Source organism: Phascolarctos cinereus, unplaced genomic scaffold (genome assembly GCF_003287225.1).
Source record: "Phascolarctos cinereus isolate Bilbo 61053 unplaced genomic scaffold, phaCin_HiC Scaffold_2;HRSCAF=192, whole genome shotgun sequence".
Classification (NCBI taxonomy): Eukaryota; Metazoa; Chordata; class Mammalia; order Diprotodontia; family Phascolarctidae; genus Phascolarctos; species Phascolarctos cinereus.
In genome coordinates this window covers 254,618,442-254,643,902 of record NW_027555625.1, presented here as the reverse complement: position 1 = coordinate 254,643,902, position 25,461 = coordinate 254,618,442, and the positions used below count along the sequence as shown (strand labels likewise).

Sequence of the window (25,461 nt, the reverse complement as noted above, 5' to 3'; positions counted from 1 at the left end):
GCTGACATTTAGTAAAAAGAAGCAGGTTAGGAGAGAGCTGCAAAAAGAACATGGAAGTGTTGAGTGAACAAGATGATTCCCCATCTCTAAACCCATAGTTACCATAGGTAGTCATGCCCACGAAAGGATAAGTGTTGCTCAGTTCACTATTTTATTTTCTTTATGTTACAGGGTGGAAGTGACCAAGGAAAGAACCTATGATTCTAAAATGGACAAAAAGAATGATCATTATTATCAGTTGCCCATAGCCAGGGAAAATATTCACTTCCTGCAGACCTGGGAGGAAGTGGACAAGTGCAGGGAGGTGGTACTTCAGGTAAGCCATTCTTCAGACCACAACAGAGCCAAAGTTGGCACTTTAGTAGCATGGGAGCCAAGATAGAAATGCATGCTTAAATCTTGTATTTTTACTATCATTTCTTTCCTGCTTGAATGCTGAGTTTCAGGAAGGAATGGAAACTGGTGAATACATATACTTTTGAACTCATAGCCTGGTAGAGCTTTAGAAAGGCCCTTACTAAAGGCAGGCAAAACTGGGCAGGGGCTTCAGTGAGCTGTTTCCTGAGTGAGACAGACCCAGGTTGGCTCTATCATGAATGAATCCCTTACCGCATTTGTCTGTGAGACACTTACCATGCAGGATTCCTGGAAAAGGAGTGGCATTATTCTTCAACCATAATTTAATATGACATTTTTTCAAGCTATAAAGAAAATTTCTGAATACAGAAATTAATTCTCACCTACAACTGCAGTTTGCTTTTTGCTAGCTTTACAATGGACATTTCCAGTTGCAAATGCCTTAGGTTAACTTTCCCAAAACTCTTTATGGAATCTGGGTGACATGAAACAGAAAGAATCTGGGAGCAGACACTCTGCTTCCAGACAGGGTAGCTTAACTTATTTTCATGGGGATCCACGAATCACTTTGGTAGTATGGTGAGTACTAAAATCCCCTTCTCTGAATAGTGTTTTTAAATGCATAAATCAAAATAAATAGGGTTACAAAGGAAACCAATTATATTGAAATACAGTTATCAAAATATTAAAAAATAAAAGCGTTCACAGACTCCAGGTTAAGAGCCTCTGACCTCAGGGATGCAGGATCAGGGTCACATGCTAACAGAAAATAGCTGGGGGCAAAAAACAAAAACAGAAACCTCTGTGGACTGGACTTTTTAGGTTTTTGAATACAGATTTGCTCCTCAGAATCCATTTACATTTTAACCAGGTTTCCTCTTCTCTGTTATGCATTAACAAAGCCCTGAATAGTTCAGTGCTATTCAGGGAGGCGGTGCTTTTTCTCTTAGCAAGTAGAGTTCCTATTCCTGTGGAGAGATTTTTCTGTGATTAGTTTCCCCAGGGTGTCACCAGTTATCTCGAGGGTGTATCTCACCAATTATCTTAGAGTTATTCTCAAAGTACAATTAACTTTAATTCCCTTTAATTTAAAAGTAAATACTGGCAGAGCTGTAATGAAGTTTTCAAAGGAAATGTTGCTAAATCAAAAGGGGAGACTATATCACAGCTCCTAGTACTGTGGGAATCCTGGTGTAATCTGGTGCAAACCTCATCAGACCCCTTCTAACCCCATCCAGTACTTGGTGACTGCTTTTATAGCTGTGCACAGCTATCTGGTGGAAGTTATTTCTGTTTACTCTACCAAATTCAGCTAGTGGAGATTTGGCCTGGCTCTGGCTCCACTAAGGTGGAGAGTAGTTTTCCCTTGTTTCAGACAAGCAGCTGTGGCTTTGTCTCCTTGAATTCTAATGTCGCTCTTGTTGGCTTTTCCTAAAACTGCCCCTACCCACCTCCGCTACATCTGCTGCAGGCCGCTTTTAGCCCTACCTGTTCGCTACCTGACCATCCTATTTAAAGTTTTTGTATAATGGTGGAATTCATTAAAGACCCGACTCTGATGCCTCATGGTGACATGGGAGTAACTCTGAGCTCTTGTAGGCCATACCAGCAAAATGTAATCTCTGGCAAGCCCTGTTGATCTGGAAGGGGCTTTGCGGAGAACCCTGGCAGTAAACTGCCTGTCTGTCGTCTGAGTACCTGCCTAGTGAAATTCACAGTCGTTCACCAAGTTAATAACTGGGTGGTAAATGTTCTCACTTCAGCCACTCACAGCCTGTTACCACTTACTAAGATGAAGAAGGGTTATAGCTTGCATCAGTGGAGAAAGAACCCACACCGATGAAATCACTCCTTTTATATACTATTACATGTGTCCTCTTGTCAGTGTTCCAAATAGTCTGTGTTTATTGTTTGTCTTCCCTTCTCCCTCACTCAGCTGCTGTCCATGCACAGGAATCAGGACCATTTTGTACTTCTCTATTTTGTAGGCTACCTAATGGGCACAGCTGAAGAGCCTCTGTACCCCTAACTAGGCTGGCCCTTGGAAACACAGTCTGTCACTAGGACCACATTCAAAGCCTTTCCAGCATGGTAGAACCTTCCAGAGTTTTCATTCTTCTGTCATACCGTGCCTTGGGCTCTTTGGAGGAAAAGGGCTATAAGTGGGAAGTTTATTGCTAAGTACCTAGCTGGCCCCATAGGACCCTGGGTAAGAACTTCCCCCTATTTCTGATTATTCTCTTAAGCCTCTGTCTTGTCTCTGGGTATGCAGCCTGGCCAGGTAGTCGGCATTGACATGGAATGGAGACCCCCCTTTGGATTAGTGGGAAGGCCACGGGTGTCAGTACTGCAAATTGCCACTAAAGAACATGTGTACCTGTTGGACCTGTTGCAGTTCTCAAAACTGGATCAAGAAGAGAAGGAGAAGGAGCTTTGTCATTTCATATGGAAGCTCTTTTCGGATCCATCCATTATAAAACTAGGTAATAATAGTCCTAGGGCTTGCACTCTGTCTAGCTTGGTAATGTTGGTGTTTTCTCCGTTTATTTCCTGAAAACTCCCTATCTAATTTACTGTCAAAGTATACTCTTTACTTTTCTATCTTCTCTATCCACCCACTCCTGATTCCTAGGCTTGTACCTTTTTGGTTGGATAGAAACCATAAGAGTTTCTTTTCTTGGCTATAAAGAAAGAATAAGTAGATAAGTATAGATGTTAGCATGTATTCAAGACTAGCCATTCATTTACTGAAGAAAATCTGTTTTTGCAAGGCTGTTAACTGTGGAAGTGGCTCCTTGGCTGATTCACATCTGCTGAAACGATTAGAAAATTCCCTAAACCAGCAGGGCCTCCACAGTCTATCTTATAATGAGGGGGCTTGGGCAGGGGTGGTGGGGAGAAGTGTTTCTCCTCTATTTCTGATTCCATGAGAACATCATTGTAATGAGATTTCCTGCCCAGGTTGGCCAGCCAGAAAGTGCTAGGTCAGATCTGGGCCTTTACCTCAGGCCGCTTTTGGGCTTCTTTGCTGTGGCACAGGGAAGCTTCAGTTACTTTGACCATTACATGGCCTTCACTAGGTCCTGGGCCAGTCCTAGACCATCCTACCTTCTGTGTATATAAAGGTGCTATTTACTATGATTCCTCCTCTCTCTTTTGGGACCAAAGAGCTGATAGACATTTGGAAAGAGGGGTTTGATGTTCTCGGGTTTGGGTGCAGGTATGATTTTTCCATCTCTACCTGAACATGAGGCTTAGTGGGAAAGAAGACAATAGACCTCCTGAAACACATACCAGTGTTTCCTGTTTATAATGTTAGAAACTTTTTTCAGGCTATGGAATGTCTGGAGATCTGTGCAGCTTATCAACTACATACCCAGCCCTCAGAGAGATGGAAAAGCAGGTACAAGGAATCCTGGACCTGCTGCAGGTAGACAAACAGGTGAGGAAGGGGGTTCATTCCTCGCTGGTAAACAGTGGGTCAGACGGATCGATGTTTTCTCTTGTGCTAGGGGATGTTGTTGTGTTCTGTGGTGTCATGGACTTGGAATCAGAAGACCTCAGTTCAAATCCTGCTTCAAACACTTCCTAGTTGTATGACCATGGATAAGTCACTTCTGCTCTCTGAGCATCAAATTTCTCTTCTTTAAGATGAGAAAATTATATTTCTATTATCTACTTTACATAGTTATTATGGGGAAAGCATTTTGCAACCCTTAAAGTTGACATTCATCAGCTCGTTAAGTTTGCAAAACTTCTTGACGTGTATCATTGTATCACAACAACCCTGAGAAGTAGCTGGCACAGGCATTAGGAATGTACTATTTCCCTGCTCAAGAAGCTTTGGTCACTCCCTATTGCTTCTAGAATTAAATACAAACTCCTCTGTGTGGCATTTGAAGCCTTTTACAGTCTGGCTCCAAAGTCTCAATCCAGGCCGATCAAACGTTATCCCAAACGTTATCCCACCTCCTGTTGGCCGTTTTCCCTACAAAACTTTCTATCGCCTGTCTCAGGGCCTTTGTATGGCCTGTCTCCCAAAGCTATGATTCAGAGTTTCCTTTTTTCACCTCTGCCTCTTGGGACCCCTAGATCTTCTCAAGCGTCAGCCCAAGGGCTATCTCTCACAGGAGACGTTTCCCAGTTTCCCGGGTTCCTGCAACTTTGTATTTGCTTGGTCTGTATTTTTATGTAAGCTTCTTGAAGGCAGGGACTAATTTCATTTTCATCTTTGTATCCTGCATACCTAACAGAGTGTCTGGCATAGAGAAAGTGCCTAATGAATGCTATTGAATTGAATTGAGTGAGATGAGTTGAATCTCCATTTTATAGATGAGGATACTTGAGTCTTTGAGAGGCCAAGTGACTTAACCATGGTTACACAACTATTAAGTGTCAGAAGTGGGATCCAAGACTAAATGTCATGACTCCAAGACCAGTACTGTAGTGGGCTGAAACAAATGCTGTATAAATGTGGGTGACTATTAATATTATTATTCTATCCTCATGGACCTCTTCCCATTTTAGACACTGACTTTTGTACTGGCCATGTGTAGACATGATTTATAGCCATGGGCCAGTCCACACAATGGCCTCATTTGGAGTAGGACTTTAAATCATAATGATCCAGTTGACTTTGGGGAAATGTTTTTTGGTTTGGTTACAAGTAGCACAGTGCTGTAAATGAGAGAGAATCCTAGAACACAGAATACTAGAACAAGGGATACAACAACAATAATAATGATAACTCACATTTATATAACCCTTTAAAGGTTACAGATTGCTTTCCTCACAACACTGTCAGACTGGTGGTACAAGTATTATCTTAATTTTACTGATGAAGGATTTTAGGATTTTAGGAGAAGTTAAGTGACTTGCCTATGGTCTTATACCCAATAAGTGTCCAAGGCAGAATTCAAATCCAGGTCTCCTGACTCTAAATCTAGTATTTTATCAGTGATACTAGTTGAAAGGGACCATAAAATCTAGAATTATAGAGCTTAGAGTTGGAAGGAAACTTAGGTCTCTACTCCAATCACCTCATTTTATAGATGAAGCCTATAGAGGTTAAATGACCTGCCCCCACAGTCTCACAGAAAATAAGTAGAAAAACTGGAATTTGAACTCAAGTCCTGTTATCCCAAATATAATTATTACTATGCAAATAATAAGGAATATTTCTAAATATAAGTCGTATCAAGAGACACACAAATTTTAGGTAACTGTGGATTGACTTACATAGATAGGACTATAGTGACATATTTAAATTCACAGTGAATACACAAACATAAAAATAGTAACTTAGTGTTCAAGGATAATTTTTTTTTTTGGTGAGGCAATTGGGGTTAAGTGACTTGCCCAGGGTCACACAGCTAGTACATGTCAAGTGTTCGGTCTGAGGCTGGCTTTGAACTTAGGTCCTCCTGACTTCAGGGCCAGTGCTCTATCCACTACGCCACCTAGCTGCCCCAACTTTTAAAAATCTTTATACTGGATACTAAAACTTTCATTAATCAGAATGCTTAAGGAATGGAAAATTATAATTAATTGAATTTTCTGCTCACTCGAGAGTTAACTAGGAAAACTTCTCTTAAAAATCTTTCTCAAGCAAGTGTACTTTCTTTTTTAAGTATAATGTATTATAAATTAAATTTATTCTTTATGATTTGTGGTTTTATACTAATAATAATGATATTTAACATTTTATATAGCACCTGCTCTGTGCCAGGTGCTGTGCTACATGCTTTACAGCTTATTTTATTTACTCCAAAAACCCTGGGAGATAGGTGTTGTTATTATTCTTATTTTACAGTTGAGGAAACTGAGGCAAAGACAGGTTAAGTCACTTAGCCAAGGTCTTATTGCTAGTATGTCTGAGGCGAGATTTGAACTCATATCTTCCTGACTCCAGGCCCAATTCTCTATCCACAGTGCCACCTAATACGGTTATACTATAATTGCAGAAGATTGTGGATTGTGTTGGGGGGTTGTGTTGAAATGTGTGCTGGCCCCAGGTTGTATCTTAGAAGTTATTTTTCCTCCTAGTAAATCCTTTGTATGTGAATTTGCCTTCTTAAGACTTCTCAATTTTCTCTGAAAGTTCAGTGTGTGGTGGGATAGTTCTGGTTAATTGAAGGTTCTAGTTAATTGAATCATTGAAGTCCACATTTTATCTAAACTATATGTCTCTACATTCACCTGGCACAATGCCCTGCCCCCAGTAGGTCTTTAACAAGTGCTTGTTCAGTTGAAATGGGTTTCAGGTAAACAACATTTTCATGTGTTTCCATGTTCATGACTTCTTTGCTAAACTAGTATGTGATTTATGTGAAAATGCCAAAAATTTTTATAAGCTTCATGGAAAGTTGCCTTTATTTTCCCCTAAGAAGAGAAAATAATGAATGAGGACAAATTTAAGACAATCCATTGAAAAACATAGTAAAAAAAAAAAAGAATTAGAATTTGTTGGGAAAGTTGCATAACAGGATAGGAACTACTTTAAACTACTTAAAACACAAAACATTAGCTTTTCATGCATGGAGCATTTTTCTATAAAATTGCTTCTGCAAATGGAGAAAATTGTCTTCTAATATATATGATTGAGAAATCTAAGGAAAGAGATACTTTGGAAAGTTCAAATTTTCTTCTAGAAGTAGAAAAGTCCGTAAAACAAACTGTCAGAGCTAGAAGGGGCCTTTGAGATTTTCCTGTCATCTCTTCCTACATTGCAGAGAAAGGAACTTCTGCTTTAAAAGGGAACTGCACCCGTGGGAGAAAGGGGAAGTATATGCTACAAGCACTAAATCTGGTATCAATCCAAAGAAGAGAAATCACTTTTCTGTTAGAAATCAAAGGGAACTTTAAAAAGAGCCTTTGGACAGTCCTTAAGGTTTCCAATTGTACTCTTATAAGAACCATCCCCACCTCCCCCTGATCAATATAGACTTTTAATGGAGGCATTTTGTCTCCCTCTGAGTAAGTTGTATTTTCAAAGTATTATGAACTTATTATGCATTTTATTTGTTTGTTTAAACATTTAATGTCTTTCAGGCTTTCCTTTTTTTTTTTAAGCTTAAGATCTGAACTGCAATAAAAAGAAAAACAGGGTTTATTCTCCATTGACTGTGTTTGTGGCTGTCCCCCAGATCAAGCACTTAACCCTTGTGGTAACATTTTAAAGGGTGTACTGGAAAGGTTTCATTACCCAAAATTTCTGCCCACTGAATCTTGAAATTCCACCAATAGAGGCTCATTATTTTGGGTTGAGCATTGCCCTTTGCAGACTTCTTTTTAAAAAGTATAACTCTTCCCCCCCACACCCCATCCCCACCCCACCCCCCGGAAGGAAGGAGCCAGTAAACCTCAACTTCATTGTAAGCAAGAGGTGGCCAGTGGAGAGCCCTGGGCTCCTGGAGAGAGAAAGGTTCCTGAAGATTGTGGGATGCAGAGGAAGCCATGAAAACAAAACTTCTCATGTCCCAAACTTTACTTTTAATTAGCTTGGCCATATCACATTCATTTCTTTAATCCATGGGTCAGAATTATAATGTAATAGGTGTCATTGCCTCCTAGATGTTATTCATTAACTGAAAATAGCAGAACGTTATTTTTCTAATGTGGTTGCTGTTACATCGTGTTGTATCCTTGTATATAGTTGCAGAAAAATTCTGGGTTGTGGAAGAAGCATCACACACTGGTGGAGAGCCTACGTCAAGAGCCGAGCTCTATAACTCAAAGTCCCAGGCAGGCAGAAAAAGGACTCAGCCTGCTGGTGCAGAATCTCCTGGGGAAGCCACTGGACAAAACAGAGCAGCTTTCAAACTGGGAGAAACGGCCCCTCCGGGAGGAGCAGATCCTTTATGCAGGTGTGATGGGCAGCAGAGCCAAAGACCTACGCTTCTGAACCTTGTCAAGAACACATGTCAAATAGCAGAGGGTCTGGTCAGTGGGGCCTGTAAAGCCACAGTATGATTGGTTCATCCTCATGTGGATCAGGCTACAAAACCTGAATGTGTGTTGTCTTAATGATTTTTTTCAGTGAGTGTTTATTGATCCCTACCCTTAGGAATATACCATTCTAGGGGCAGCTAAATGGCATGGTGGATAGAGCACTGGCCAGGGAGTCAGGAGGATCTGAGTTCAAATCCAGCCTCAGATACTTACTGGCTGTGTAACCCTGGGTAAGTCACTTAATCCTGATTGCCTCAAAAAAAAAAAGGAATACACATTCTGGTTGGGGAGACAACTTCAGAACTGGTTTGATTAAACTGTTAAGAGAATTAACTCCCCGATTTCTTCACTTTCATGCCTTTTTTCTATAAGCAGCTATGTTGCAGGAGAGAGAGGAGATGGTATAGACATGGTCCCTGTCCTGAAGGAGCTCTCAGTCTAGTTGAAGATACGAGGCACATATTCACAAAGCAATTGGAAAACAACACAAGACACTAATTAAAAGTATTTTCTTTTCATTCGTGGAGTGCTCTCCAGTAAAATTTCTCTTTAGCTAGAAAGAAAAATACACTTCCTTCTCCATTGCTTTCACCCAGTCCTTAATAATGATGATGATAAATGATAATGGCAACTCACATTTATATAACACTGAAAGTTTTACAAAGCCTTTTTGGGGTTGTTTTTTTTTTTCAGAGCAAATCTGTGATGTAAGCAGGGCAAGTATTATTACACCAGTTTTTCAGAGGAGCACTGTGAGGCTCAGAGTTTCTTGATTAGCATCATACTAAATACCAACCATGTCTTTCCTGAGTTCAAGTCCTGTACACTCTCCAATGTTCTCTCTCCTCCCCAAGGCCTTCTCTGCCCTTCACTCACATTCTTGAGGCGTGAATTTCTTGAAGATCTGTAACGTACTATCAGTGGCCTTGCTGTCTGCATTTGTAAAAGTATTTTGAACAGAAATCCAGGAGAATGAGGTGCTTCTGGCATACTGATAAAGGCTTGCTCTGCCTCCTTGTCCTCTGCCTCCATCTTCCCATCTAGCATAACAGCTGAACCAGGTTCAGAATTTCTGGTAGTGAGCTCATGAGCCAGGTTTCATTCACTCATTGCCCACTTCAGGGCAGCTTAATAAGAAAGGTTCATGTCATGAAAAGCTGGAGTAGGACTGGCTTGTGAACTGGTTTTGGTGTTAACCCACATGTATGAGGGGAACGCCACTAAGAGCAAGGGTGAGAACTGTCTTTGCTTTCCTTTCACTGCCAGTGGAGCAAGGGAGGAAATGGACTCATGTAGTCCAAAGTCAGTGACTTCATTCATAAAGACAACTCAGTCCCTCTGGTGAAATACTCATCCATTTGGATAATTGATTTCTTTTAGGTGAATGATAAGAAAAACAACAGTAATATCTCCCATTTCTGTAATGCTTTATGCTTTCAAAACATTGTTCTACCCACTGTCTTGTTAGATCTTCACAACAGCCCTGTGAGGTAGACAGAGTGGAGATCATTATCCTCAACTTTAAAATGAGGAAACTGAGAAACAGACACGCAGGGAGGTGAAGTGCCTGGCCCAGAATCAGTGCATCAGGGATAGTGCCAAGACTAGAGCCCAAGTCCCCACTCCCAGAGCAGTGTTCCTCTTTCTTTATGAGGTACTGTATTATAGGTGTGCAAAGCTCATTAAGAAAAATTAATTAGTACTAGACTATCAGTCAGTAACAAATAAACTGCAGACACAGTCCAGTGGAATTTCGTAATCCTTAAAGTGTTATAAAAATGTTAGGGTACTTTTTTTCCTTATATGATGGCCCTTTCATTGTTTCTCCTCATTAACCTCAGAATCTCAGAATACATGATCCCTGTGAAACATTCTTAAGCAGTTCTAGAGCAGCATATCTGAAGTGAGAAATGCAGATGGGTTTGCTGGGAGTTGTTTGTGTATTCCCCAAGACTAGCCCCTCTATTTCCTTCTCTGGAGGAGTTCATGACCCACCCTTGTTTCTTCCCTCACTACAGCTTCAGATGCATACTGCTTATTGGAAGTCTATGAGGTGCTTTGTAAAGATCCAGCCCACTTTGGCTTGACTGCAAACCTGAAGGAGAGTCTTGGAGGCAAACAGAGTACAAAGCCGAGGGCAAAGAAGACACTCAGCAAGCAAGGGACACAATCCCCTTCTAAACAGGTTGGTTGAAATCTTCCAAGATGTGTCGTGGTCCTGGGTCTGTGTCACTGACATAGGATGCAGGGCCTGCTCCCATCTCCAGTGAATAGCCTGCTTCAGGCTCAGGCTAGCAGAGGTTAGCTCTTCCAGCATTTACCTGGAAGGAATTATTTTATCCTTTGTAGGCACTTGTTAGAACTCATTTTCTTTGTCCTGGAAAGATAAAGACTGAAAGGAGATTAAAAACAAATGGCATTTAGATAGTGCTTTAAATTAAATGTGGAAAGTATTTGATATGTATTATTTCATTTGGGTCTCACAACAGTCTTATGAGATAAGTGTTAAAATCCCCATTTTACAGATAAGAAAATTGAGGCTCAAAGTTTAAGTGACTTACCTAGGGTCATACAACAAATAAATGTTTTAGCTCTAGTCGTCCTGACTGGTCCAATACTCTATCCACTATGCCAGGGGTGGGGAACCTGCAGCCTTGAGGCCATGTATGGTCCTCTGGGTTCTCAAGTGCAGCCCTTTGACTGAATCCAGATGTCACAGAACAGTCCCCACCCCTGCACTAGACCATGCAGAGAAATCACAAAGGGCAACATGGGCTTTGGAGCTGGAAAGGTAGTAGGAAATCATCTAGTTCAACTCTTTCATTTTTCAGTGAGAAAACTGAGGACCAGAGGGGAGAAACGACTTGCCTGATGTCACATGGGTAACATGTAGAATAGCTGAAATTTGAACCCTGATCTCTAGTAAAGACAGCTGGTGGCCCAGTAGATAGAGTTCTGTACCTAGAGTCAGGAAGCCCTGAGTTTAAATCCAGCCTCAGATGCTTCCTGGTTGTGTGACCTTCAGCCAGTCATTTAACCTGCCTTTGCCTCACTTTCCTCATCTGTAAGATGAGGATAATAATAGCACTTACTTCCCAGAGTTGTTATGAAGATCAAAGGAGATAATATTTGTGAAAAGCATTTAGCGCCATGCCCACACATAGTAGGTGCTGTATAAGCACTTACTCCTTTCCTGTCTGCTGACTCCAAATTTAGAGAAGGAAAACACAGATTTGTTTCCAAAAACCAAGAAATGAGAACCTCACCCCTTTTGGATCTTGAGGAAAGTAATTTTAGGACAGAAGAAAGGAAGTGCAGCTTTTCACAGGAGGGCATAAACCTAGAGAACCCATTAGGACAAGAGGTATATGGAACTTATTACTTGCCCCCAAAGACATTGCGAGTGTAAGTTCCTTTGAAAAACATTTTAGAAAATTTGTGACTAACAAATTAATAATAAGTTACGAAGGGAGGGGATAGGCTTAATTTTGGAGGGTGGTGTCAGGGAGCACAGCTGTACCCCTTTTTCATCGTCTCCCAAGGCAGTCCAGTTAGGAACAGAGTGGGGCCTGAGGGACCTGTGGGGCCTAACTCAGCGTTTCTGAGGTGGTTGTGGTGATATCAGGCTCAGTCCCCAGGCATGTCCGTGTTCTTCTCCGCTTCCTAAATGACCCTTGATAATTTGCTGGTAGCAGAGCCTGAGCCTTTACGTAGAGAACAAGAGCAAGAATAGTGTGAGACTGAGCTGGGAGAAAGCAAGACAGTGACCTGTGAGAAAACGTCAAGCACTTTGTCTGGATTTCCACCTTTGACCCTGTCACATTGTACCTTGTGTTACACTTATTTATGTACCTGTGTATTTCTCCCTTTGTAGACTTGTAAACTCCTCAAGGAGTTTGAAGTGGCTAGCACAGTGCATTGAACTTGGTAGCTACTTAAATATTTACTGAATTTAATTGAATTAAAAAACTGTTAGGAAAACTAGAAAGCAATCTTGCAGAAATTAGGTATAGACCAGCATCTCACATTATCTACCAGGGCATACATGACTTAGATATAATAATCACACCATAAACAGATTAGAAGAGCAAGGGGAAAAATACTTTTACAGCTATGGATAGGAGAAAACTCCATAACCAAAAAAGGAATAGGGAAAATCATAGAAGATAAAAAGTTCAGTTTTGATTACATAAAGTTGAAAAGTATTTGCACAAACAAAATCAATACAGTTAAAATTAGGAAGGAAACAGGTTAACTGGAGAAAAAAATCTTTGTGAAAGGTTTCTTTAACAAAGGTCTATCATTTCTAAGATATATAAGGAGTTATTTCAAATTTATATGAATAAGAAAGATTCCCCCAATAGAAAAATGATCAAAGGCTATGCAGTTTTCAAAGGAATAAATCAAACCTATCAATATGAAAAAATGTTCCAAATTACTAATCAAAGAACTGCAAATTAAAACAACTCTGAGGTTCCACCTCACACCCATCAGACTGATAAAGATTACAGAAAAGGGAAATGACATTTGGAGGGGCTGAGGGAAAACACATACTGATGGTAGGCCTGGAAAGCATTTGGAAACTCTTCTGGAAAGCAACTAGAAACTTTGCCCCCATGTTACTAAACTTTGCAAACTCCTTAGACCCAGTGATACCACTACTAGGCCTATACCCCCAAAGAGATCAAATAAAGAGGAAAAAGACCTATATGCACAGAAATATTTATAGCAGCTCTTTTGAATTGAAAAAGAACTGGAAACTAAGGAATATCTGTCAATTGGGAAATGGCTGATCAAATTATGTTAAATGAATGTAATTAATTGAATTGTAGGTATTGGCATCAGCTGGAGACACACTTTCTGCCAGTGCTTTTCCTGAGATTTCTGCCAAAGACTTCAGTGTGGTGTGTGACACCATGCTACAAGGCCTGGCTCGCTACCTTCGTTGCCTGGGAGTGGATGTATGTGTCCTTGAGAACACCGATGACCACCGGCAAGCAGCTGAGGTCAGTTTTCTTGTAATTAGTTTTGTCCAGACCTCAGATTGGCTGTTCTGAAATACATGGGATCTCCCATCTTATAGAATATTTCCTTTCTCCTCCACTTCAAGTTACGATATAACATGGTTTCCAGAGGCACACCTTGATGGAATTGGTTGTGCTCAGATTTAACCCCTTGCATCATCCTTTCTATAGACAAAACCAATTTCTTTTTCTTTTTTTCCCCCAAAAACAATGTCTAAAAGGGATTTCTGCTACAGGAAGGAGACAAGATGACCTCTAAGATCTGTCTCAGCTCTGAAAGTCTGTGATTGTACCTTTCCTTCCAGGAGGGATGCTCCTCACCAGGTTCCGCAAGTAAGTCAGTAGGCCACACCCCAGGGTGGAACCAGAGTGATGGCAGACTGTTGATAACTGAGCCTCTGAACCACTTTTTCCCCTCAAAGTTGCCTCATTGGAGCATTTACTCATTTTAGTCACACAGGGTACATATCTCCATGGGTTTTCCCTATTCCAGCTTTTCATGTTCGTTACTGTGTGCTACTTACACAGAGTAACTGCTCCATAAACATTTGCTGTTCGAGCTCATTAAAAATTGGTGCCTTAGGAAGTGATGAGATGTGAGGATCAGGGTGTTTGCCAAGACTAAAGGAGCCATATTATGCATGTGTTTTTGGTATTGTCTTGTTTAGAGGGTTGGGTTTCTATTTGTGTTTTAATTATGAAACTTAGAGTCCCTAAGTAGAGGCCCTCCTGTGGCTGACTTGAGGCAAGTCTCTTCCCTTCTAGGTTCGGTTTTCCTCCTGTGTAAAGTAAAGGGATCCAGGTAGGCTTCAAAGTGCCTTCCATCTCTGAATCCTGTGATCTCTTCCCTCTCACTGTCCCTTCTCAGGACTGTGACTTACCCTGTACAGATGGATGGGAACACAAAACACAGCACTTTACAGTTTAGGAAGTGTTATATTCACAACACTGTGAGATAGGTAGTATAAGTGTCATTCACATTTCATGTAGTTTACTTGGCTATTCCTAATACCACAGTGACATTCCAGTCAATCCAAAGACAATTGATGAATTCTAGAATTGCCCATTAAACCTCCCCTGGAAAGTTTTACCAGGGATTGGGGCTCAAGAGACGTGAAGCAACCTGCATAGGGCCAGGAAGCCACTCCGTGTTGGAGCTGGGGCTCAGGCCCAGGTAAAACTTCCTAAAGACAATGACACAACATTACCTGTGGAAGCCATTCCAGTATTACTCAGCCACTGTCTGTGATTTAACTGGAATGTTACTGTGGTTTTGTAAATAGCCACATGCCAGAGGGGAGGACACAGGCCTGGATAACCTGAAACAGCAGATACAGTAGATAATCTAATTGGTTCTATAACATAACATGTGGTTTCATTTTTTGAACTAGGTTTTCCTTTTTAATTGTGTTTTCCTCAGCCTACCATTAGACTATATTGTTTGCATTCCCTAAGAAAACAACAGCTGGCTAGGGAGGGGAGGATGTTTGGGGCATCACGAGCAGGGGAAGCCAAGTTTAGAATACTTTGCCATGGACAGGCCACGTAGAGATAATTGACTATGCCTAGAAGGGACCACCCATTATTGCATGGGAGCAGTTAGGTTGGTTTTTTTTCCCCCTGTATTATTCAATCATGTTATCATCAACTCCATATGGACTATATAGGAAATTAAGACTCCAGTAGCTCCAAGGTCATTGCTTCATCTCTTGAAGGAGGGAGAATTGGTTCAGGCAGAGATCCTGGAATTATTTGAAATTTGGTTCCCATTGTCTTTTTTAGCCCTCAGTTGCTAAAGCAACCGTAAATATTGTTGCTCTCTGGAAAGACCTCCTTCCCCTTGTGGATTTTATCCGCCTAAGAAAGGGTTTCATTTGGAAAAGGGTATGGAAATGAGGTGATAGGTCTGGAAATGTAGGTGCAGAAAGAGTGGAGATTGTATATGTAGAAGACTGATATTTGTCACTTCCCTAAGGTTTGGGTCTGGAACCTCAGATCCCTTACCTAACACTAACTGAGCCCTCAGTCTCCCACAGCTTCACTGGACTATGGTAGACTAGCCTCACTAAGAAAATGAGGGGCAGCCTATGCTCCTCTACCCGCCAGGCTCAGCGTTGGAAACCTACAAGATGCTTCCCTCCCTCCACAAATTCACAATAGCCACTGCTCTGACCTAGGCTTGGGGGTGGCAGCTGGCTTCTTTTGTACGGGAAACGGCACATGCTCAATTCTCAGACATTTGATGAATGGATGGAGGTAGTTTGATTGAACTGACCATAGTCATATGAGAAGTGAGTGACCATGGGCAATGTCTCCATGTTCCAATACCTACAATTTCAGGGCTTCCAAATCATTGGAGATAGACTTTTGGTACCCATATAAGGTCTCACACTTTGAAGCACACTTGCTTATGTTTTTAAAGAAAATTGGTTTGGCCATTTTTGGTGATTGAGTGTCAAACAAAAATAGAAGTCAAGTGCTTATGAACATTTTTTCTTACACATGTAATTTCAGAATGGCTTAGTGATTACTGAATGCAGTAAATTCTTTTTCTTTGGGAATTCAGAAATAAACATGAAAAATAATGACCACTAACTTTTCAGTAGCCCAAGAGTTTTAACTTTATGACAATTTATATTAACTTTAACCTTGCATTTCGAAACAGGTAAAGACTTCTCTCTTTCCTGTTAGAGGGACAGAGAGATAGAAGGCTCAGACAGGGTGGAGAAATTGAGTGTTTAGGAGAAGCTGAAAAATTAAAGAGAAAATTAAAGAGAAGACAAGAGCCTGAAAAATGAGGAAGAGAGATGCTGTGAAAAATGATTTAACTGCTGCTTTAACCTAACTGATGTCCATTTCCTTGCCTAAGTGCCAGCTGCTCTATATGCTGAAAATGCTGGCTGCCATTGCTGACTTCTCATCATTAGCCTTTTAAGAAGGCACACCTCCATACTGTGCTACAGGCCTATAGCTGGTATAACCTTCAGCTTCTCCATTAAGAGTCACTGATTCCCAGACCCTGGACTCCTCTGATTTCTTCCCTCTCACCAAAATAATACAACACAATACACAATGTGATCTTTAGGATGTCAGAGAGTGAGTGTGTGTGTGTGTGTGTGTGTGTGTGTATTTAGATATCTCCATTCTTCCTCTATCAGGCTTAAGGTGCTTTTGACCACTTGCTGATATAGCACTGGGTAGTTGAGTTTCTGCTGGGTCTTAAGGATTGGAAATATGATTTCTTGTTTTGTTCATTATAACAAAATCCTACTGCAGTGAAACAATTTGTAGCATTTCTAGTAAAGGGGTTTTGGTAGTAGTAAAAAAATAAAAGTTGTACTTCAACCCACACCCCTTCAAACAAATGACAAAATCTGAATTAATAAAATTTAAGTTAAAGAAGTTTTATTGTAATTGATTTTTTTTCTGAGACCTTATTTTCTAACGTGTCAAACCAGTGCCTCCCAAAAAGAGAAGCCCAGAAGAGGCAGGACCATATATCCCAAGTAGTAGTCACTTCTGCCTGATGCCTCCTGGGGGCAACTCGAGGGTTAGTTTTACTGTCTAAAGAGTGGGGACGACATCTCCTGAGGAGAAGGCCCAGCACAGGACCCTTGAACACAGTAGTTACTAGGTAAAACTTGGTGGATTGGATGTTGAATTGTGATCTGTACACCTTGCTGAGTGTATGACTAGCTTGTTAATGACGTGGGGGGAAGGGGGGAATCTTTGGAATGTTGGTACCATTGACTTTGAGGAAGAGGAAGAGTCAGGTCAGTGGAGAAGGCAACCACTCCTTTTTCCTTTTACAAAAGTCCCTCTTCCTGAAGCATCTGTGTCCTTTATATTGCATTTTCTAAGACGTGAGAGACTTCTCGGGACTTACTACTGGTATCATTTGCCTCCAAAATAACAGTTCCCCAATAATTAACCCCCAGCTCAGTTGAGCTTCCATTTAAAATAGCAACCAAGGAAAGCCTTCTTTGGGAATTGGCCTTCAGCAAGTGTGGTTATTTGGGGTCAGTGGGCTGCACAAAAGACTCATCCTTATCACCTGAAAGAAATTTCCAGCAGAGACTATTGAATGAATATAACAAAGAACAAACACTTTAGCTGCCATATAGCCTCTGTGAAAGGACAGCAGAAGCAGTCCTGGTTCTGTCAAAAAGCCTAAGTTATTATCAGGGAGGTGTATATAAAATGACCAATTCCTAGCCTCCCAACTTGACAGTATAAAAAATGAAGTCATAAGGTGAAGATGGGAGGAGCTCTAAATTTGGACATCAGAGAGACAGAGTATCATGTACCTTCCTCCCTAGCGCTGCCTCTCCTCTTCTCTGTAGCAACCTCTCCTTACTCCTCCCCACTCTTGCCAAGGCTAGGGTAGCCATGTGGAAACAGCTCTCCCCAAACCTGTGATCCCTCTTAGTACTGCAGACATGGTCATTGGTTATAGACCCTAAACAGAGAGTTGGGGCAAGATGGGAGTGAAGAATAGAGTTGGACAGGCCCAAGGCTTAGAGTAGAGCATGGAAACCAGTGTGGTTAAAGCAGAGCCACGGGGTGGAAATAGAGGAGCAGTCTGGAGTGTTGTCAGAGCAAAACCATAGCTCGGAACCATGTGGGCAGGCTGAAATCAAGACAGAGGGAAAGTCAGAGGTCAAGCAGAAAGATAACAGCCATGAGAACAAAGACACTGACATAGGTCATGGCACAAATTGCCACATAAATGGACAGGAACCAGGTTTTCAGGATTTGTAGGAACAAGGAGAGGCAGCTGAGAGACATTAAGAACAAGGAAGAGTCTTGATAATGCAGATAGCCTTTCTGTTAAATACTCAGGGTTTTTATATAATTCGTGGGGAGGCCAAAACCAGCCCCAGCATACATTCACTAGGTAAGGTGGGGCAGATGAGTGGGAATACCTAGATGGAGTGACTGTGTGCAGATAGGGTCCGAAGAAGCTTGTGACCTGCAGATCCTGATAGTCCTTTTATTCTCTTGAAAACTCAGTTTTCCTGTTCCCATGTCCCTGTTTGTTTCAGATGGATTTATTTAAAATACCTGCTGGTTGATAGTCACTTTCCTGCTTCTAAGTCTTTTCCTAAGTCACCTCTATGCTAGCGTGCTAGACTTTTTCTTTTAGTACATCCCAAGAACTCCTTTAAAATCCTACCACTTTCAAGAAGGCTTCCCTGACTAATTGGGAGACAGGAAGATTCACCCCAAGATTCAGCCTACAGTTTAACTGGATAGCTCCCGTGCCACCCTTTGTTTTAGCCCTTTGATTATTGGTAATGCAGCTTTAACCCTTGGCCCACTGGTTCCACTAGCTCAGACACTGTGTTGTTTTTCCTTCTCAGACTACATCTGATACAGTAAGAGCAGGTGCCTCTCTACCTAGAAATTTGGATGGGGACACACATTTCCACACCTTGGCAAATATCCGTATTTCCCACCATCATACTTCCATGTGAAAGAGTGTAAAACATCCTTATTCTTTTTTTTTAAAGGTGACAATACAACTAAAATTGAGGGATCAATCCCTTAGTACCCTATGGGTCTCCAGTAATTGGCATCTTAACTCTTAGTGTTCTGTCCTTGCTTGGCTAGGAAAAAGAAGATTCTTCCATTTACAGTAACATTTTTCTGACACCCCTTAACCCTCCTACCATGGACTGTGGCCTCTCATAAACATATTCAAAATATTCCCATTCAGTTCATGGCTGCCTCTCTTAGATGGTATACATCTATAGGGAACCAGAGTCCTCTATCATTTCCAAGTACAATGAAGAATCCCATTGTAACATGACCCCTTATAACCCAGATTATATTATACACCCAGGCATAGGGATATTGCCATTAAATTTTTCTTTTGGGGGGGGAGGGGTTAGGCAATGGGGTTAAGTGACTTGCCCAGGGTCACACAGCTATTTAGTGTTATGTGTCTGAGTCTGGATTTGAACTCAGGTCCTCCTGAATCCAGGGCCGATGCTCTATCCACTGCCCCACCTAGTTTCACCACCATTAAATTTTTCCAGGCCTCATCATGGCATGGCAATGACCCTGGGTTCTCAAAGGTTTTACTAGTGGCATGCAAGCCCAACCAACTCTGAAGAAACTCCTCACCAAGCTTGCCCTTGAGTGCTGCATTTTCTGTCACATGAACTCTTGAAGACCCATTACTAAGTAATAGAGAAATCTGCAACCGTATTGGTGAAGGAGGCTTCCCACTGATGAAATCTCAGTCTATTGAAGTACCAACATAAGTAGGGCAAACCATGGGTGATAGCCAGTATGCCCCAAAAGCATCAGTATATACAAGAAGCTCATGATAAGATCCTGAAGCCTCTCAAGCAAAGCTTAGCCCTACCTTCCAACATCTTTGGAGAATATCAGAGTTCTCCTTTGGGCAGGATGTTTTCAAATTTCTTCATGTCTGCCAGTGCCAGCAAAGCCAGTTCTAACACATGCACATGAGGTTTATGACTGGCATTTAGATTTCAGAGACTTGTTTCTTGCACCTCAGAAAACTTTGACTCTTCTTTGGGCCAGCACATAAACAGGGCTGCCCACACATCCTGAACCCTGTAACATCACTGTTTGGATGCCTCAGCTTTGATTCTCTCTCAGGGCCTGCAGTGTGCTGGTGTAGTCCAGTTCAGCCTGTGCTGTCAATCATAGGCACAAACCAGAAGCCAGAGCCCAGGGAGCTTCTGATGGGGAGTCACAGTCATGATTACACTGGCATCTTTCTAAATAACCAGACCTGAAAATGTCAGGTATTCAGGCAAGTAACAAGTATTTACTGAGCACTTCCTGTGTTCCCATTAGTGGAAACAAATACATATTCTTGGACGTTATCATGTTAGGATATACTAAATGAATGATTCTCAACCTTCAAATATGAGGACATCTTTTTAATGTCAAAAAATGTTGTACCCACATGTGGCAGTAGATAGTATTAGATATTATTAACATCTAATAATTAAGAAAACTATGATGACATACTTTTTGAATGAAATTGTTTTGTGATCATAGTGCCACATAAATGTATTTGAAAAAGAGTAATGTGTGTGTATATGTATGTATATATATGTGTGTGTGTGTGTGTACACACACACACACATACACACACACACACCAGTCATATTTTTCAGTTTACAGAAACAGTGTTTCTTACTTGTAATATCGAGGCACACAGCACAGTTTGTTGGAGCTAACTTTCAAAATGACGATGCTTGGTACAACTATGGATTTGTGGACACGTTAGAATGACTACAGGACTCCTCAGCAGTCTGTAGTAGTCCCCAGATTTTTTGATCCTAAAAGGCAGAGTTCATTTTCTTATATTTGTATCTCACGTGAGATCAATCGCATTTTCACAAAGCAGACACTTAATAAATATTTGTTAAATGAATGAATGACTTCTCAAGCCCCTCCTGAACAATTTGCCCAAAACCACAATGTGGTTTGAGGGTAAGGTGAATCTTTGGGATTCTCACAGTGGTTGTGCAATCGGGGCAGAGGGAGAAAAATTACTGCCCATCTGGAGAAACCAACCGGCCTCCCAAGTGAAAAAAGGTGCTACTTGGATTAACTTGACCATTTGAAGAAAAGAGATCAACCTTGTGGAGAAGGGAGGGATAATTCTGAGAATCCTCAGAAAATGATTCTAAGAGCAAAGATATGCATAGATTACAAAGGCAATATGTTTGAGTCCTCACAACTTCAGCTGAAGTGAGACTGAACATCACCTTCATCCTCCAGTCACCACAAAAACCAAGGGAAGAGAGCCTGTTCGATGACTGTCAGACCTGCCACAGTTGCATCATTCATGATTATGAAAGCCTGTGAGTTATCATCTAGTACATGCCCTGGTCCCACTTCAAAGAAGTGATCTCAAGATTAGTCTCCAAGGTATTTCAATTTTACAGATTCACACACACAAATTATAAAATAGGGCTGTCCTAATAAAGCAAATTCTTTTTTCTCATTGACTTACATTAGAAAAGTAGATATGATAACCCAGGGAAAGTAGATTGAGCAGAAAGTTTTGGCTGATTAAAAGTTAAATAAAGATGGTAATAGATAGATAGGAATGACTTACAGATCTGGTGATTTTCTAATTTACATCATTGATCCTAGAACTTAGCTTCTCAGCTTCTCCTTTTGTCAGATACAGTGGGCTATAATGTCACATCTCTTAAGTTCTGTTGTCTAATATGAAGTACTGCAACTTAAACATTTAAGTTTCAGGCTTATTTGATCAATAAATTCAAACTTTGATACTATGACAATTAGTTACATTAAGTGGGTGTTGCAAAACCCAGCATTTTCACTGGGATGGGGTAAGAATGACTGGCCCAGGAGGTTTTTGAGTGCTTTTTCAAGTCCCACCATAAGAGAGGGCCCAGTCCCAGAGCACAATCCTATCTGCTGCTTCTAGTGCTTTGAATCATCCCTTTGGCTTCTTTAACTTGGCCAGAATGAGAACCTGGATGTGCCCCAATAACACTGCAAAATGACAATGACATTAGAATGTTTAGAATGGGGGTATTTGAAGCATCTAAAGAAATGGGAAAGACTTAGGAAGCAACATAGAGAAAATAGGATCATAGTCTTAGAGTTGAAAAGGGACCTGAGAGATCATGTAGTCCAAACTCCCTCCTTTTATGGATAAGGAAATGGAAGCCCACAGAAATTAAATGGGGGAGAAGGAAAGGGAATAAACACCTACTGTGTGCTAAGCACTTTTTACAATTATCATCTCATTTGATCCTTACAACAACTATAGGAAGTATATGCTATTATTATCCCCATTTTACATTTGAGGAAACTGGGGCAAATGAGTTAAGTAACTTGCCAAGGATCATACACCTACTAAGTGTCTGAGGCTGGATTTGAATTCAAGTCTTCCTGACTCCAAGCCTGGTACTCCATCCACTCACTGCTCCACCTAGCTGCCTAAATGACATGCTGAGGTCATACAGGTGGTAAAGGACAGAGCTAGGATTCACACTGAGGTCTTCTGACTTCAAATCCAGTACTCCATATTTTTCACAATGCTACTTCTCCTCAATGTGGGTAAATCTTATTGTCAGAGAAACACTAAAACCTGGAGTGCAAAAAAAAATTACTTTGATCTGGCAATGTACTATGAAAAACCAAACTTATGAGGGAAAGAAAATATTTATGAGGCAAACATCTAATTCCAGACATCTTTAAAACCACTTTCAATAGATGATAGTGGCTAAGATTGAATAACAGTTACCCTAGTGCAGAAGAATGTCACATTGGGCCTCTGGTGGATCTCTGGGTAGCTTGACTTCTCACAGAATGTACTAAGTTTGTCTTGGTGGGTGAAGGAGCAGGAGCTGAATTCTTGATATCTCCATGTGGGCAGGTCAAGGGAAGAGTCCTTGAGGAGGTGGAAAGGCCATTGAGAGCTTTGTAACTTCATCAATCATTTCTCTTACCTTCCCTGAGGGAGTGGAGGTAGGGTGGGAAGGCTCCTAGGAGGACCTATGTTCCCACACCAACCCAGCATTTTCACACTCACTCTGAGTGCAAGATTCACTTTATTCTTTGTGGTGGTGGAAACTCAATGCTCTGGGATTTAAGCAGCATCAAGAATGTGATGAGCAGCTACTGAGTAGGTGGGGCCTTGTGTCACAGAAAGAGACAGCCCTGAAAGGATTGTACTTATTCCCTGACTAAATGGTTACGATGAAATTGTAGATTGTGGGTCAAGACGAGAGAGATCTTTCCACTTTCTAGGGTTTGCATGGTGTGTGTATCTGCCAGCAGGATTTATTAGCATAGGTAGCCTTACATGGGGCTATCAAAAAGATCAGATACCTAGAAAATCCTGGGTATCAAAAACAGCAAAATGCATAATGTAATCACTGATTCTAGTCAGTCAATCAGAAGGTATTTATTAAGCAGCTGTGATGTACCAGGCACTGTGCTAAATGCTGGGAATATGAAGAAAGGCAGAAACAGCCCCTGCCCTCAAGGAGCTCATATTCTAATAAGGGAGATAACATGTGAAAAATCGTATGTGCAAGTTATGTAGAGTGTAAATGGAAAGCAATCCCAGAAGGAAGGCCTAGCAATAAGAGAGATTGAAAGAGCCCTCCTACGGAAGGTAGGATTGAAGAAAGCGAGGAGGCCCTGAGGTGAACAAGGACAGCATTCTTTTCCTGAGGTGGGGGTGAGGGGGCAAGAAATGGGAGTAAACCAGTAAAAAGGGATGGAGTCAGGACTTGGAGTGTTAAACACACATCATGAAGGCCGGTGTCTCTGGATTGTAGAATACATGAGGGGAGTAAAGTGGAAAAAGACTGGGAAGGTAGGCAAGTGTTAGGTTAGAAGGGCTTTAAAAACCGAAAAGAGGATTTTATATTTGATCCTAGAGGTAACAGGGAGGGAGCCACTAGAACTTTTTTAGTTGACACTACAAACATGCCCATGTCTCCTTCATCTTCAAAAAACTCTCAATCATCCCATATCCCTTCTGCACTTTGTGGCTAAATTCTTTGAGAAGGCCATCTAAAATACATACTTCCACTTCTTTCCTCTCACTCTTCTTAACTCTCATCATTCTGATGAGACTGCTCTTTCCAAAGTTACCAGTGATCTCTGAATTACCAGATCCAATGGTCTGTCTTTGATCTTCACCCCACCTCCTACTTCTCTCCTCTGATACTACAGTACTGTGCCACAGGCCCTCATCTCCTCATAACTGGATTCTTGCAATAGCCTGTGGATTAGTTTGCCTGACACAAATGTCTGCCCACTCCAGTCCACCCTCCCTTCTTCTGCCATACACACACACACACACACACACACACACACACACGCCACCTACTCAGTAAACTGCAGTGGTTCCCTATTACTTCCAGAATCAAATACAAAATCCTCTTTTTGTCATTCAAGACCCTTCACAACCTGCTCCCCACCTACCTTTTCAGTCTTCTTGTACCTTACACCCCCTTCTCTACACTCTTCAGTTCAGTTACTCTGGCCTCCTTGCTGTTTCCCAAACAAGATATTCTATCTCTTGACTCCAGGCATTTTCTCTAGCCGTCCCCCATACCTGGAATGCTATCTCTCATCTCCACCTCCAGGCTTCCCTGACTTCCTTCAAGTCTGAGCTAAAATCTCATTGTCTGCAGGAAGGCTTTTTCAGTCCCTTTTAATATTGGTTCCTTCCCTCTGTTGATTATCTCCTGTTTATCCCTCATATAGTTTGTTTGGACATATTTGTATGTTGTCTTCCCCATTAGATTGTGAGGTCCTTGAGAGCAGGGACTGATTTTTGCCTCTTTTTTATATCCCCAGCACTTAGCAAATCCTCTGGCATGTAGTAGGTGCTTAATAAATACTTACTGAGTGACTGACTGGTGTGGTCAGACTACTGCCCTTAAAAAACCACTCCTCTTCCACCACCACCACCACCACCACCTTTTTCAGAAGTAATATCTCCTTTTTGTTCTGAGGAAGGACAAATAATGCATTGATTTATCTGTCATTTCCACCATCTAATTCATATTAACTTAAATTCTGCCTCCAGATTGCCAGAAAGGAGGGAAGAATCATATTGACCTCTGGATTGCCATATCAGAAGGTAAATTATCAATTGCTCAGGCTTTCTGCACTCCTTGACTTTGTATAGACTCGATCTTGAGAAAGGGAAAGGCTTAGCTCTTTACCATGTTTCTGTTCATATTTCCAAAGGTGTTCTGTGTAATACCAGCCACATGTGTTTGAAGCCTTTTGTGGATTAGTTCAGAGTGAAAAGGGGGGATCCCCTAATCTTATTTTCCTAGGAGAGTCCCCAGAGCCAATTGCCATGAGCCATGGGTACTTATATCCAGGTACCCTCACAGGACTGAGTCCCTGTCTTCTTCAGCTTTGCATCCTCACAGCTGCTTTGGGATCGAGGGCTTTGTCTTTTATTAATACTACAACCCCTCACATAGCTCTTAGGTCCTCCCCATAAGCTGTCACTCTTTGAAGACCCAGTCCCTGCCTTGCTCCATGTTGGGCTTGGCACAACCCCTCTAAAAATCAGGAATCCTCACACACTTGGAACTAGATTCAAAGACTGGCAACTGAGGATTTG

The 25,461-nt window shown here is 41.4% G+C and overlaps 1 protein-coding gene across 7 annotated transcripts in view; it reads left to right on the top strand.

Annotated features, from left to right (window-relative positions):
- Positions 1-25,461, top strand: part of EXD3 (exonuclease 3'-5' domain containing 3) — a 423,178-nt gene that overhangs the window by 234,229 nt on the left and 163,488 nt on the right. For all 7 annotated transcript variants that reach the window (XM_020981781.2, XM_020981774.2, XM_020981775.2 and 4 more), the window contains 7 exons: positions 172-316; positions 2,630-2,840; positions 3,690-3,799; positions 8,012-8,222; positions 10,326-10,492; positions 13,140-13,313; positions 24,910-24,963. In XM_020981781.2, coding sequence (XP_020837440.1) covers positions 172-316; positions 2,630-2,840; positions 3,690-3,799; positions 8,012-8,222; positions 10,326-10,492; positions 13,140-13,313; positions 24,910-24,963 — 1,072 coding nt within the window. The remainder of the gene's footprint in view (positions 1-171; positions 317-2,629; positions 2,841-3,689; positions 3,800-8,011; positions 8,223-10,325; positions 10,493-13,139; positions 13,314-24,909; positions 24,964-25,461) is intronic.